This window comes from Tachypleus tridentatus, chromosome 4, assembly GCF_004210375.1.
Source record: "Tachypleus tridentatus isolate NWPU-2018 chromosome 4, ASM421037v1, whole genome shotgun sequence".
NCBI classification, from domain to species: domain Eukaryota; kingdom Metazoa; phylum Arthropoda; class Merostomata; order Xiphosura; family Limulidae; genus Tachypleus; species Tachypleus tridentatus.
Window position 1 is genome coordinate 24705627 of NC_134828.1, and position 15112 is coordinate 24720738.

A 15112-nucleotide genomic window follows, 5' to 3' on the forward strand; every position below is an offset into this window, starting at 1 on the left:
CGAACCACAAATTCGTTTTAAAAATAGAGAATGCCAAAATTTATAGCAAAACAAAAAAATGTGTGCATATATCCTTAACCTTTAATACTGAAAAAATTATTAGAGTTTAACTTGACCAGAAACATAAAATAAAAAAGATCTGGTTATAAAATACTTTGTGCAAACTATTCGTTTCACGACTGATACAAACACGTAAACTACCCTACTATAAAACACCGACATTTTCCAAATTACTCTACCAAAGACACCGATATTTTCCAAACAAACTTCTTCACATGACATAACTCTCTCATTATTAGCAACGTTAGGGTTTCAGCGAAACCGGAAACTAAGTTTGAAGTTAATTCAATAGTTTCTTTTCAGCTTCTGCCATTTTGTATCTGACGCTAGAGTTAATAACAACGAATTCGCCCTCAAAAACCTGACGTTTTCCAACAGTAGTCACCTCTTTTAAATTACATGATAAATATGTAAGGAACAGATATATGTAGTAAATTAACAGTTGTATCTCTTCGACGCAAGAGCTGAGGACGTCAGCTGCCCTCAAGGCAAACCATCTTACGCACGGCTAAGAAATTCTCTCTAATGTGACACTAATTTAGAAAAAGACAGTGCACACAGTTTTACCGATCTACGTCAGCATTTTAAAATGACTTTAGTTTTAATATTATTTTTCCTTTTCTAACAAAAGCTCGAGTTAATATTCTCATTGTGATCTAGTATTGTATCGGAGCGACCTCTCTCTATATTAAAATCAGTTTTATTTCGTGTTTTCTTTTTTCTTCAAATTACAAATATATTGTAACACACAATGTACGTGAAGTTTCGAATTGTATTACAGCGATGGGTGAGTGAAAGAAATACTTAAATATATCATGTAAGTTTCCATTAAAATATCTGAAAACATTTTGTAGCTCCTAATAAGTATATAGTTTTATCCCATCAACCAGGGGCACAGCTCCCCCAAGAAAAACAAACTGACGCACACTATAAGCAAACCAACTGACTACTCATTACCTATTTGTGTATGGAATATATTATTCTAACATAATAGTAAATTGTAAAACAACTATTTATAAGTATATCATGAAGTGGTTTATGTTCTGGGAAACACTACTTATTTCGACAGATGTGTAATATGTTTTCTAAAAATAAACCACTTCATTACGCTTATAAATCGTTGCTTACCAAATTCCTACCCATTCCGTAAGTTTATCATAACATATTACTAGTTGTCATTTCGATTGGTGTACCTTATAAACAGACTACAAAAGTTCGTCACCGAGATTATAAACGTTGAATCGTCATTTTTAGTGTGAAATGGCAATTCACAAAACAAAAATATCTGATTGGTTGGCTGGTTCTAGTTTCTTCTACAATTCACAAAACAAACAAAAATATCTGATTGGTTGGCTGGTTCTAGTTTCTTCTACAATTCACAAAACAAACAAAACATCTGATTGATCGGCTGGTTCTAGGCCCGGCATGGCCAAGCGAGTTAAGGCGTGCGACTCGTAATCTGAGGGTCGCGGCTTCGCATCCCCGTCGCGCCAAACATGCTCGCACTTTCAGCCGTGGGAGCGATATAATGTGACGGTCAATCCCACTATTCGTTGGTAAAAGAGTAGCCCAAGAGTTGGCGGTGGGTGGTGATGACTAGCTGCCTTCCCTCTAGTCTTACACTGCTAAATTAGGGACGACTAGCACAGATAGCCCTCGAGTAGCTTTGTGCGAAATTCAAAAACAAACAAACAGGCTAGTTCTAGTTTTTTCTACATTTGTGTCATATATAAATATTCTTTACCCGTATTTCGCATCTAAAACAAAAATAGCACTTGCTTTAAGATTGTAGAATGGTTTGTTTTTTCTGTAGAATTATAAACTACCTTCTTTGTTTATTCTCGAACGTCATCTCACAACCTAAATATGGTTCTAGGTGTTTGTGCTATGTTAAAATAACAATTACATGTACTGTTACTTATAATGGAAAGTGGTTGAGAGATATGCAGATAAGTTTGCCTTCACTATTCAATAACGTTTGACTTTGTTAAATGTTATTAAATACAGAAGTTTATTTACATACCCCTTCCAAATTTTCTAAGACTTTTTAAATCAAATTTTCTTTTTCCTTCAACTTTTGTCTTACGATATTTTATTTTTTTTTTTTATCTTACTTTCACTTTTCTCCACAATTTTGTTTTCAACTTTTTTAAAAATAATCGCTCCTCTACACAGTGCTTTCTCTACCGATACCAGCTGTTTTTACAAATATATTTTTCTCTACACGTGTGTTTCCTTGTTATCACGGATTATTAAATCATCTTACGTGTTCAGTTGATGGTAACTTCGGTAAATTCCTGTTTACTATATAACCGTCTGCGCATTGAAGTGCTGTAACCAACCACAACACTGGAACTTTGCCACGTGATTAATACACGTCTTTAGTGCGGAGAATGAGGCACGCGATCTTCCTTAGTTTAAAATAACGCTAAAAATCGTCCTTAATTTGACTTCGCTGGAATTCTGATTTACTGCGTAATCATTCCAGTAAATATGAATTTTTTTAACCGTGTTTTAGAAATCCTCTTTGATGGTGAATTTAAGCTAGGTTGAGTTGTATATACATGTGTACTTAATGTGTTTGAAACGCACGACAATAATTAACCTTCATCGAGAAAAAAAAAACGAACAAGATTTATTATTTATCTTAAAATCACAAAGTAATAAAATCCTAAAGTTTTTGACAGGAAGAAATGTCTTCTTCAAAAGCAGATTAGTTATGCCTCTCATCGCGAGTTTAAATTTAAAAAAATTCAGGTAGTTAATTAACCTAATTAATGCAGTACCGGTACGCTCTCTACAAACTGTATTAATAAACTTAAATATTTTCTCTAATAATTTTGAAAACTGGTTTAATAAACAGCGAAATAAAGAGATGGGTAAAACATGTTACTTCAAATTACAAACCATCTAGTGTTCACAATTTTTTTACAACTGAAAAATTCCATGTATAAAATCCTGTTTTAGGACCTAAAATAAAGCACTTTTATTAGCCATATATAAAATATAGAAGACAGTTTTAACATCCTTATATAAAATATAAAAGGCATTTCTAACAGACAAATGGCTATCGCGAGTACAAGTGGCTAGATATCTAGAGTTCTTGCACTAGACAAAATTGCTAGTTTTGAGTCGTCCAATGGGCTATTTCATCGAATTTCTTAAACCTAAAACTTCCACACGAGTTAAAAGCGTCTTTCCCGGAAATCTCGACAGCTACACTGAAACAAAACTTGTGGCTACGTGCAATTAAAACTGTACACTACCTTTCAATTACACAAAGGGTTATTTATATTCACTTCTTTAACAGATAAGTATATTCAAATTGTTCTATAACTAATACGGAATCTTTGTTGTCAAGCGTTCCTTACTCAATGCATCCAAAACAACCATTTCAAAATTTCAGCTGCTGCAAACTATTATTAGAAGAGTCACTTCAAGGGTAGCTAGATACAATTACTTTCTACTCCTCTCTTGAAATCTCAAATATTATTTCATACACTGTTAAATTTCACAGAAACTACAACCTACGACACTTCCCTTTTGGAGACATTTAAAAATTATTATTAACACAAATGAGGAAAGATATATACGTGTGTGTTTTATCCAACACTGACAATTTTGAAAATGCCTTTTTCAGCGACTCGCAGCATTGTTCGTTAACTTACGCACAAACCTACACAATGGGTTATCTGTGATGTGCCAATCACAAGTATTGAAATCCGATTTTTAACGTTACAAGCCATCAGACGTGCTGCTGAGAGGCCTAAAATGTTATTACTGTAATCAGTGAGATTTTTTTTTTTTTTAATTTCGCGCAAAGCTTCACGAGGGCTCTCTGCGCTAGCCGTCCCTAATTTAGCATGGTATGACTAGAGGGAAAGCAGCTAGTCATCACCACCAACCGCCAACTCTTGGGCTACTCTTTTACCAACAAGTAGTGGGATTGTCTTACATTATAACGCACCTCCCAGCTGAAATAGCAAGCATATTTGGTGTGACGGGGATTCAAACTCGCCACCCTCAGATTACGAGTCAAGCGCCCTAATCACCTGGCCTTGTTGGACCCCTTGCTGGGAAAACTATTAGTTTCATATATTAATATACGTAGCAATTATTATCTTTAGAATCAACTCTTTCTTTTACGTTTATTTATTTGTATGTTACAGAATCTCCCCTGGCAATTTACAATATAAATAAGAAGAAAGGTCCATCTTTCGAAAGCGCTCGGTTTATAGGATTTTATCATTTTATATCAATACCTCTTGAACCTACATGTTTTTCTGACATCATCAGTAAAAGTGTTAGGACAAAGACAAAAATTAGATTTCAGGCTACTTTCAAAGAACAATGGAAGGTAAATCACACGTGAAACATCAAAAAGTTACTAATCTGAATTCAGTACAACAGAAATTCAGTGAAAGTGCTTGAATTCACCAAACAGTCAATGTTTTGTGTATCCTTTTGCCTTAATAATTACTGGCAGTCTTTCAGGTATTGTTGCAACATATTTAATAAAATTGTCCTTTGAGATTTTACTCCAAATGTCTCTAATATATTTCCATAAAGTTCCTTTGTAAGTAACTTTTGATCTGTCGAGTTTTTGCATAGGGTGGATGAGTATTTGGGGTCATTAACTTCTTGGTAGTACAATTATTTTCCAATAATACACAAGCCACTGAGTACCTTATGACGGATCAGTATGGTGCTTGCATCTATTTTGCAAATATCACTTGTCGCCTCAGCGGAGAAATACTCCCAAGCCATCACACTGCCTTCCTTGTGCTTCATGGTAAATGCTCACCTTTCTTCTGCTAAATATACAATCTATGCTTTGAACCAAATATTTGAAACTTGAACTCATCCGTCAATACCACCTTTTTTCCAATCATCAACAGTCCAGTTTTTGTACGTTTTATCAAATGTCAGTCTTTTTACAATACTTGAGATCGAAGTAAAGGTTTTCTAACTGTTACACGACCAAACATTCCACTCTTATTGAGTCTTTTTTGATACTGTAGATCTGGACACTTTTCTGTCATTTGGTACAAGGTCATTCATCCCATGGTTTAGATCAGTGGCAATCTTCCTTTTGTCCCAAAGATTGCATAAACAAAGATACTTAACATTAGTATCGAGTTTAAGTTTTCAGCCTCTTCTTTTCATATTTTAAAATTTACTTGTCTCGGTCTCACAATCTAAGTTGTACTTGATAGTATTTGGAGAGCATTTCAAGGGCGCAGTAATTTATCGAAGAGTCAACCAGCATCACTTCAAGATTTTACATAAACTCTCTGCTCTACTGAATTATCTGCTCTTTGGGCCATGGCATGACAACAAAACTTAATATATAATGTCAAACACTGTTTACATCAAGGTTTATTTGTGGAGTGCCAGTAAATTAATTTCTTCAAGTATATAACGATATCATATGATAGGTTATTTCCATATACTTAAGACATTGCATGGAGTACCATGACAGTTATTTCAGACCCTAATGTTACCAGCATGTTCATTCAAACAGAACCCTTGGTACAAAGTGCATGGAAATTAATTATAAGTATTCCCACCCTGGCTCATCCAACTGTTAACAAAGATCGGTGAAGCATTACCATAGTGTGGGTACTTACATTCTGTAATGGCATGGAAGAATTAGCCCATAAAATAAAAAGAATGGTAAAATATTATCTAGTCCTAACACTTTTACATTGTACTGTACAAGGAAAAATCATAAAATAATTAATTAACAATGAAACTCTAGATATCATTTAATTTGATAATTGGTTCAATCCGAGTTGACAAGAAAAAGACCGTTTAAGTTTCAACTGTATTCTATGCTACTTCCGACAAGGCCTTTCACTCACTTTATCTCGTTGTTGTGTTTCGATAAATAACAATGCTCCGTACACAGCATGTCTCTTAAATAAATAAATAATATAATACACACACACACGCCATTTCATCTAAGGCTGGACTTTGTGGCATTGCCAGATCAATGGACTATGATATTGAGAAAAGTGACTAATCAGCGGTGACCTAAATTAACAAATTATACTTGATCTGCTATTAATGCTTTCTTAGAACGGAAAATCCCTTAAAAGTACAAGGAGCAACTGTAGATTTCTTGGTATTAATGTTACAAGTCTTATTTTTAATGTTGTAATTTAGATGTTAGTATTGTTAGCTATACGGTTTTGCCAGTCGTAATGACGGCGTTAAGTTAGGCCTATAAATGTTATACGGATTTGACGTTGACTTGTAAATGCTGGTGACAGGTCATAAATATGAGGCTTCGTGAAACATATATATATACATCAGTGGCAGATTTAAGGGAGTGGTGTGTATATATGTATAAATGGGGATTTTCGTCAGTTTTACTTCATCACATAGTAACGTAAATTAATTTAAGTATGTGATCAGTATTATAACATTTTGTTGTTTCATTATTAGATATTATACAATGGACCAACTATTAGCTGTATATATGCGTTAAATAAATCTTTATAGAATAAATAAAAGTTAGCTGGAAGACAGGATAGTTGCTTCTAGTCGGTATCAGTCAGTGTGTTTTCGTTTTCAGTGAAGTATTTGAAATTATATTTGTATCAGTTATCGCGCATTTCGAGTTACTTTGTGCAAACTGAAGAAATAAACTAAGTTATCGTTTGCTGGATTGGACTGAATTCTTTTCACCAGATAATTTCAAAAACCGCCAACAAAAAGAACGTTACAACACTGGCGTCAGATATGGGTTTATTTTAGTGAAAATGAGACAGAACTTTTAATAAACTTTACCTTTCATTAAAAAAAACACAAACCAAAGAGAACGTGTTAGGAAATTAAAAGACATTAACCACAACGACAATAAATTAGCGTACAGAACCTACTAGACATGATAAAACAATGTAAAGAGGAGCAAAGATATAAAGCAGTTAAAGAACTTAAGAGAAAGATACAAATTAAAAGAGCAATAGGAACATTACAGATATTTAAAGGGAGGGGTTGAAAAGGGGGTTATCTATCTGAAGAAAAAATAACCCTATTTGAATATAAGATCAATGAAGCTATTGGAAATGTAGAGAGAAGTTACAACAGCAATTTAAAGATATGCAGAAGGATGCCAAAGAATTGGAGAGAATCTGTAAAGACAAACTAATGAAGTAAACAGACAAACGAAATAGAAAAAGAGTACTAATGAGATAGAAAAGAACATGAATAACAGAATAAAAACAAATAGAAAAAAATTAAATGTACAAAGATTAAAACAGCCACATTTCTTTATGCATTGGCTCACGAGATCCAACCTGTAAAAATATCTGTTACAAAATATAAAATAGAACTTTAGTCTACAGTTATTATAATTACCTCTGGATTACTCCAACTGTACCTCTATCAAGTATACTGCTAGAATTTAACTGAACCATTCCAGAAACCAATGGACTACAATGGGAAGGTACTATGGTTGTCATACCAGGTGCATTTTGAAATCATGTGCAGGGTGAGTGGGTGGGATGGTGATCATTTTGATAAAAAGTCTTGATGTCATTAATGATTTACATAATTAATGTAACTTACAAAGATGGAATTAAAACAATTTTTCAAATTTGAAATATAATATATAAAATACACAACTGCAAAAATCAAACCTAGCACAAAATAAAATTACTTTGTAGAAGGGAGGAAGATAAACAGTTATTAACTTGAAAAGCACTTGGAAACGTGGGTAACTAATGAAAAAATTAAAAATAAACATAACAGATCTAATAAACTTAAACCTGATAACACGAGTTCCACAAATCAAACTTTTTTTCCCTTCAGTCTTAAATAGCTGGGAAGAACAAAAGAAAATTCTTGCTTTGATTCAATCTGATATTGATTATTTTAAAGCTGAACATTCCTTAATATCAATTTCAAAACTAAATAACATAGGACTTTGAAATACTAAAAGTAACTGAAATATGATATTTATACAATTCTCTTTCACAACTTTTATGAAATACAAAAGGATACATGAAAACTTAAAGTTCAAGAAAACTTATATGCACATAGGATCATAACAATGTTAGGATTGGTGATGCATACAATTAAATTAACCTTCCTTCGGCATAGAAATGTTTATAACAGTCAAATCATTCAAACATATTTACTTTGAATTCATTTCAAATTCACTATGACAGTATTAAATGAAAACATCAAACGTTATCCACAGAAAACTTAAAAAATCATAAGATTCCTTTTGTATATTTTCGAAATGTCAAGTAATAATTTATCATGAGCTAAATCACATGGCTAATGGATTTATGTTTAACTAAACTTTACAAAATCTTTATACTATGGGGTTTTAACTGGTAGTCCATGGAAGGGCTTCCGTTGATCCATGAACCAGGAGCAAATAGTTGATTTTTGTCCTCCATTATTTTGTGTACATGTGTTTACATGCAATTTTATGGGGAGAGGAGGTCTATAGCTTTCAAGAAGACCACAGCCCAGAAAAGGTTAACAAATGCTGCACTACAAGTACTTCAGTTACTGATAGTCTCTAAAGTAAAGAATTTTTGGTAAGATAACTTTTAATTACATGTTTAATAAAGAAGGGAAGCCCCTCAACCATGTGATGAAAGACAAATCTCATGGAAGTTAAAACAATGATTGATAAGTCACTCAAGCCATTGAAGCAGTGCTCTGTTTAGTAATGCTAACAGAATTTTAAGCTGTATTTCCATACATAATGATTAAAAACTCAAAGAATATAGTTATCTCAATAAATATGACTAGTTAGGCTTCATTTAGAATATGTACTTTAGTCTCTTTATTTAAGAAAGAAAAGGCATATTGGAAACGATTCTGAAGAGTGCTGTACCAGTACTAGGATGATTCTTGGGATGAAAGAAAAATCTTCATGATGACAAAAGTAAAAAAAGTATCCTAAAGATTACTGGAAGGAGTATTAAAACTTTATGGTAATTAAATTTTTAATACTGATTCCAGCTGTCTTTAGAAAGAATAATCTTATAGGGTAAGTTATCTCTATCTTATTTCCTCTTAAGAAAAAATGGTAAGATGCAATATTTCTGAAACTTGCAATATTAGGCAGGTGACAGAATAAAAGGAATAATTCATTAGTATCACATTCTGAAGTTAAGTGGGTGAAATAACACAAAACTGAGAAAAACAGTGAACTCCAATTAAGATCCTAATGTTTTTAAATAGTCAGCTTAATTAATGGAATGTGTGACTAATAGCAGAATTAGTGACATTAAGTTTAAGAGTTGAACTGATGACTTCCTTAATAATAAAAGATGGATTTAAATTTTTATTTTGTAAAACGTGTGTAATAGTCTTCAAAGTTTAAGGGCCAAACTGTCCTTAATACAACTACTAGTATTATAAAATAATATGAAATAAGTAAGCATTCAGGACTTAGAACCATGCTTAAGTATTTCCAATTTGAAAGTTTTAAACCGTACTGATAAAGAAAGTATTAGAACAACTAACTCAACCTTAGATATTGGTATTGTAAATTTAAGACAAATACAAATATGAAATGTTAGCTTACCTGCTGAGCGACTGGTTCCAAAATGCTTTCAATTGTTTTTGTGTGGAAAACTGGCATCTTTGGTTATTAAAGTTACTAGAAATATATACCCAGAAAAATCAAGACATTAAAACATTTAAAACAATCGCACACCTTAAAATTACGCTTTACAGCACAATTAATTTTGTTCTTCAGATTTGACTGTCGACTGGGTTGGGTCAAAAACCATCGAGTGAGTACAGAGTAATTGGGTGCTCGTGCCCTCTGTCGGTTCTTTTTTTTAATAGAAGAAGCAGACTGATTTCAAATGTTTATAATCTGTTTTAAACTTTTTATGATAATTTCAGACTTCACTTGGTATATAACAAGTGTGAAAAGGCAATATTATTTCGTATTTTAATATTATATATAAGATAAGTTGTATTTCAGAATAGACTGGGTTTAAAACGTCTTGACAACTCCATTTTATTTTATTTTTTTATTTAGCCAAGGGCGCCATTCGTGGGTTCGAGAAAGTGCGTGCTTATTGGTTGACAGAGTATGTACTGCACCTACTTCTAACTGGGAACACTGGCAGTTTACCATACATGGAAATGATCGCATACTGAAATTACACTATCCTTCTGTCATACGCTTTTGAACCGTTAGTTTTAGCACGTGGTTGCGAGAAAGCCGGTTGTTGACGTAAGTATTATCGTGATTGATTGCATCACGACATATTTCTTCTTCACTATAATAATTGTGGTGTTTTATTATTCGAAGTTACGTAATCGTAATTTTGATTACGAATAATGATTTTAAAGAAAACAAACATGACATCCATATTTTCCAAGCATAAAGCTACACGAATGGCTATGTGTATTCTGCCTATGGCGGGTATGGAAACTCGATTTTTTAGTGTTACAAATCCTCAACCGCTGAGCCACGGAAAGCAAACTTAATGTAAAGTGCTAGAGCAGACTTTATCTGTTTTAATGAACATTGTTTTATGTACAAAATAAGCAACTTCTAAAAATTGAAATTATACCAAAGTGTATGTAATAACACGTTTTTAGCAGAACCTGATATAGATATCAATAAATTAGATAAAATTAATGACATGACACTTTACATTATGGCGTTTTTAGAACATTCCGCGTTTATATGTTACTGTTTAGCCTATAGAATTTAGTAATTATTCACAACAGAGTTACTATAAAGTTTACAAGTTCAGAAACGTATTACACATATGAATATATACGAAAAACGCTGATAGCTGTGGCATCGATATATCATACAATTAGCGCATTTGGAAATTTATTTATATTACAATAGACTTGCTGTCATATGTTTTGTTTCCAGTATAATAACCTAAGTACAAATTATGTTGGTGTTACCAAATATATATTTATAAATCAACGATAACACGTAAATGTTGACGTCATAAATTGTTGAAATATGACGTCTCAATGTTCGTCGTAATGATTGTTTTTTTGTTTATAATTTCGCGCAAAGCTAAACGAGGGCTATCTGCGCTAGCCGTCCCTAATTTAGTAGTGTAAGGCGAAAGGGAAGGCAGCTAGTTATCACCATCCACCGCCAACTCTTGGGCTACTCTTTTACCAATGCATAGTGGGATTGACCGAAGGTATAACGTTCCCACGGCTGAAAGGGCGAGCATGTTTGGTGTGACGGGGATTCGAACCCGCGACCCTCAGATTACGAGTCAAAATAAAGTATGAAATATAAAAGACCATTCTTCATGGTTTTGTTTGTTTGGCTTTAACCCACTTGGCCATGCCGGGTCTCGTCATAATTAAAGATGTTTGAGTCGTTAAGAATAGCCCGGCATGGCCAGGTTGGTTAAGGCCAAACAAAACAAACCATGAAAAATGTTCTTTTATACATGAAAAATAAAACAATTTCTCTAACGCACGAAAACAAAGCAAAATAATTGTTACACCAAAGGAGTTAAGTATTTGTGTTATTTAGAGCACCTGTTATTAGTAGTAAACATGGACTTTTTTTCATACTGTTTAAAAAATAACCACACCTCACACCTTGGGGTACGTTATAAGAATGGCAGTCAAATACCCCAGTTAGATTTAGTAGAGATAACTGCAACGCCCATTCAGATGAGTTTTCAAACTTCTAAGTTCTAATTAAGATCTTCAGTTGAATAAAATAGTGATTTACTAATAATTATGTTTAATGCCACCAACCTTCCCAGCTTTATAATGAGCGATTTGTAAGCATATAACGTATTTAAATCTTAAAACACCACCTGATACATCAGAAAGGAAGGGTCACAGGTGAATTGCGAACTCCTTGCAATCATACCCATCTGTATAAACTGGGGATGTAATGGGTATTGCATCTACTACCACCAACCCCAATAATTTCTTGATGATGAAGTAGTAATCATATAATAAAGCGCATAGATCTTACCTTTAAAAACATATGATACGTTGGAAAACAAGAATAACCACTTTAAGTTTAATCAGAGTTTTCTCGACCAAAGTGACAAATATTGTTGCGGTGGCTGGATTTAATTCAAATCATATTGATTAGGAAATTGTAGTTAGTGATTTGACCAAATGTAGGAGCTGCCCTTCCCTTCTATATCTGTGGCTCCCTCATCGAGCTCATCCTGAATGTCCAGATATGTACTCTCAGCTCTCTCCTCCTCACCTACTTAATTAGAATGGGATACAATAATACTCTTGTTCTCTTATGACTCCTAAGTTTCCTTCTCTAATTCCTGGTCAAGTAAATTTTCTAGCGTTTTGTTCGTAATGCATGTATGCAGTTAGTCAAAATGCATTATGTACATTCACTCTCCTCTCGGCTACTGTACCTCCTACATAAATGGACTGATTTGTCCAAATACATAATGAGGTCTTGTCCAGTTGGAGCCAAACAGTTTATGTGCCTTTAATATGTATCAAAGCACAGAGTTACACAAAGAGATATTTATCCCTTTCTCCTAAGGGTATCGAAAACCTGTTTCTAGCAGTATACTTCCACAGACTTACAATTTTCTACTGGGGGCATATTGAAACTACACCCAATTGTTTTTCTACCCTTAAGTCTTGTCATGTGACAGCCTTTTTTAGCTGTTAACGTTCAAATTCGTGCACGTATGCTAACAAAGACTTTAACATTGTAGAACGTCGATTCTAGTGGGAGAACCACACACCATGGTTACGTATACATCAATATACTCAGCTAACAATTCACTGAGTTGCTGCTGCTGCTTTGAATCTAGATTGTCTGTATAATCTTTAACCATCTGATTAATATATTGATAACTGTATAGTTTCTTTTGTAGCCAGCACAATAGACGTAACCTAGCAGTACCATAAGTCCCGGTTAATTCTTTTTTGGTTACTATGTCAATTATCATTTCAACTTACAGTTAAACAACCCATAATTCATAACTGCAGAACATTACTAGAACTTTATTTCTCTTTAGATGTGCCCTTGTGGGTAAGCGGTAAGTCTGTGGACTTATTACGTGAACAGTCCAGTATATCCTTGCTCTAAAACAATCAAACAAACCCCTTTTTAGATATGTAATTGCCCTAATCAATGCTGCTTTCTTCTTCGAAAGTAGATCATATTTCAGGATGAGTTCAGATCACCATGTTCAACACCACAAACATGGAAGTCCAAATAAGACAACTGTCTTGTAGACTTTTTGCATTTCTGCTGCCAACAAAGGGCTGCCGATATCAAATGCTAGTCCTGCTATTATTTCCCAATGAAACTAAAGTGAGAACCTCGACAACGGTCCAGGCATTATCATAGTACCCTGAGGACAACCCCAGGGTCAGCCAAGTATAAAATTAAAAAAAAAACACTAAAAGTCATCACCAGTTAGCCCATGTCAGGACAGATCCCTATTTACAAACAGTACTGTTGGGAGAGGTCATCAAATGAACTGAGGCCTGGATCCTCTAAAACTGAGAAAAAGGACAAAAGCTACAGTAGAAAGATATGCCTCTGTCTCAACTCAAAGAGCACATGTACTACGTATTGGTCAACCTGACGTACACCAAGAGGATTCTGATCAAAACCTGAGACATAATGAGGACCACTATGACGGCCAATGAAAAGCAATTGTTGCATTTGAGAATATACTGGTAAGATTATGGTGATCTGACTATGATAAAGGGTTTGTTTGTTTGTTTTTCGAATTTCGCGCAAAGCTACTCGAGGGTTATCTGCGTTAGCCGTCCTTAATTTAGCAGTGTAAGACTAGAGGGAAGGCAACTAATCATCACCACCCACCGCCAACTCTTGGGCTACTCTTTTACCAACGAATAGTGGGATTGACCGTCACATTATAACACCCACACGGCTTAAAGGGCCAGCCTGTTTGGTGCGACGGGGATGCGAACCCGCGAACCCCAGATTAGGAGTCGCACGCCTTAACCCACCTGGCCATGCCGGGCCATGATAAAGGGTATTTTCTCAAAATTATGATATATATATATGATATGTGTTAAAGTTTTCTTTATGATGTGACTATTACTATGCTAGCTATTCATCATTAGGGTATTTTTAATTTGTTAAGTGGAATCGTATGTTGTATATATATATATATATGTTTGTAAAAAGGTATTTTGATATCTAATGTAAAAATTATGCACTGTTGTTTCGATGTTAAAGGGTTTGTTATTGTGCCCTTATCATTAACTTGACACTTGAAGTTATAATATTTGTTGAAATACATTTTTGTGAAGTGACTAAAAAAATCATATCGTTGTTGCGTTTCTTTGTTAAAAGGTTATGACATCTGTGCTGCACGTTATGTCTACAGAGACAAATGAAAGCTGTAACATTTCTGGACCACCATGTATTTGCACATTCAATTGGTTTTAAGATTAAATTTAATGTTGGTTTGAGAACAATCCCGAACTGATTGTCCACTGAGCTCTTTACAATCATATTTTGTAATTATGTGTGTTAGTTCAAGAAGGAAACTTGCACTGTATTTGTTTTTAATGCACTGTTTGCATTCAGCACAGTAGTGAGCTCAAGTCCCGTTAAGTAGCCACGAGGTAATTTCTGTTGGATGCTATCGTTTCTTGTGATTTTACTGAGCTTACATAAGTGAGCGTTTTTTTTTCTTATAGTTGCAATTTTTATAAGAAGTGCCAAAGGGGAGATATTCAATTGAAATCAGTTTATTCGACACAGTACAATGAAATCGTGCATGCATATAATGCCTGTATGTATACGCACATGTATATAAACCGAACAACAACAAACATGTACTCAAACGCTTTTTTCTATTTATGTATTTTTACTGTTCACGCTCCTGTCTTCGAAATATTTCTTTCATCAGTCGACAAGGGAAGTCTAGTTTGTTTGTTTTTTCCTGAAATTCCCTCAGAAAAAAAACAATTTTGTTTTTTATCATTTTGTTTCTCAGATCGAGTGCACCACATGTACAAAGATTGACGGAACGTTGGTGATATTGATATGTGTTCTTGGAAGTAAACATTTCGATATATAATGTTTATGTACGAT

General features: G+C 33.9%; 1 protein-coding gene across 11 annotated transcripts in view; it reads right to left on the reverse strand.

Annotated features, from left to right (window-relative positions):
- The window catches only part of LOC143248692 (vinculin-like), a 71975-nt gene extending 61951 nt beyond the window's left edge, over positions 1 to 10024 (reverse strand). For 3 of the 11 annotated variants that reach the window (XM_076497313.1, XM_076497312.1, XM_076497311.1), the window contains exon 1: positions 9617 to 10009. In XM_076497313.1, the coding sequence (XP_076353428.1) occupies positions 9617 to 9673 (57 nt within the window). In that variant the 5' untranslated portion in view covers positions 9674 to 10009. Of the gene's footprint in view, positions 1 to 9616 lie in introns of all 11 variants that reach the window. The other 8 variants (XM_076497317.1, XM_076497315.1, XM_076497316.1 and 5 more) reach the window with 6 other exon arrangements.
- Positions 10025 to 15112: the final 5088 nt, after the last annotated feature.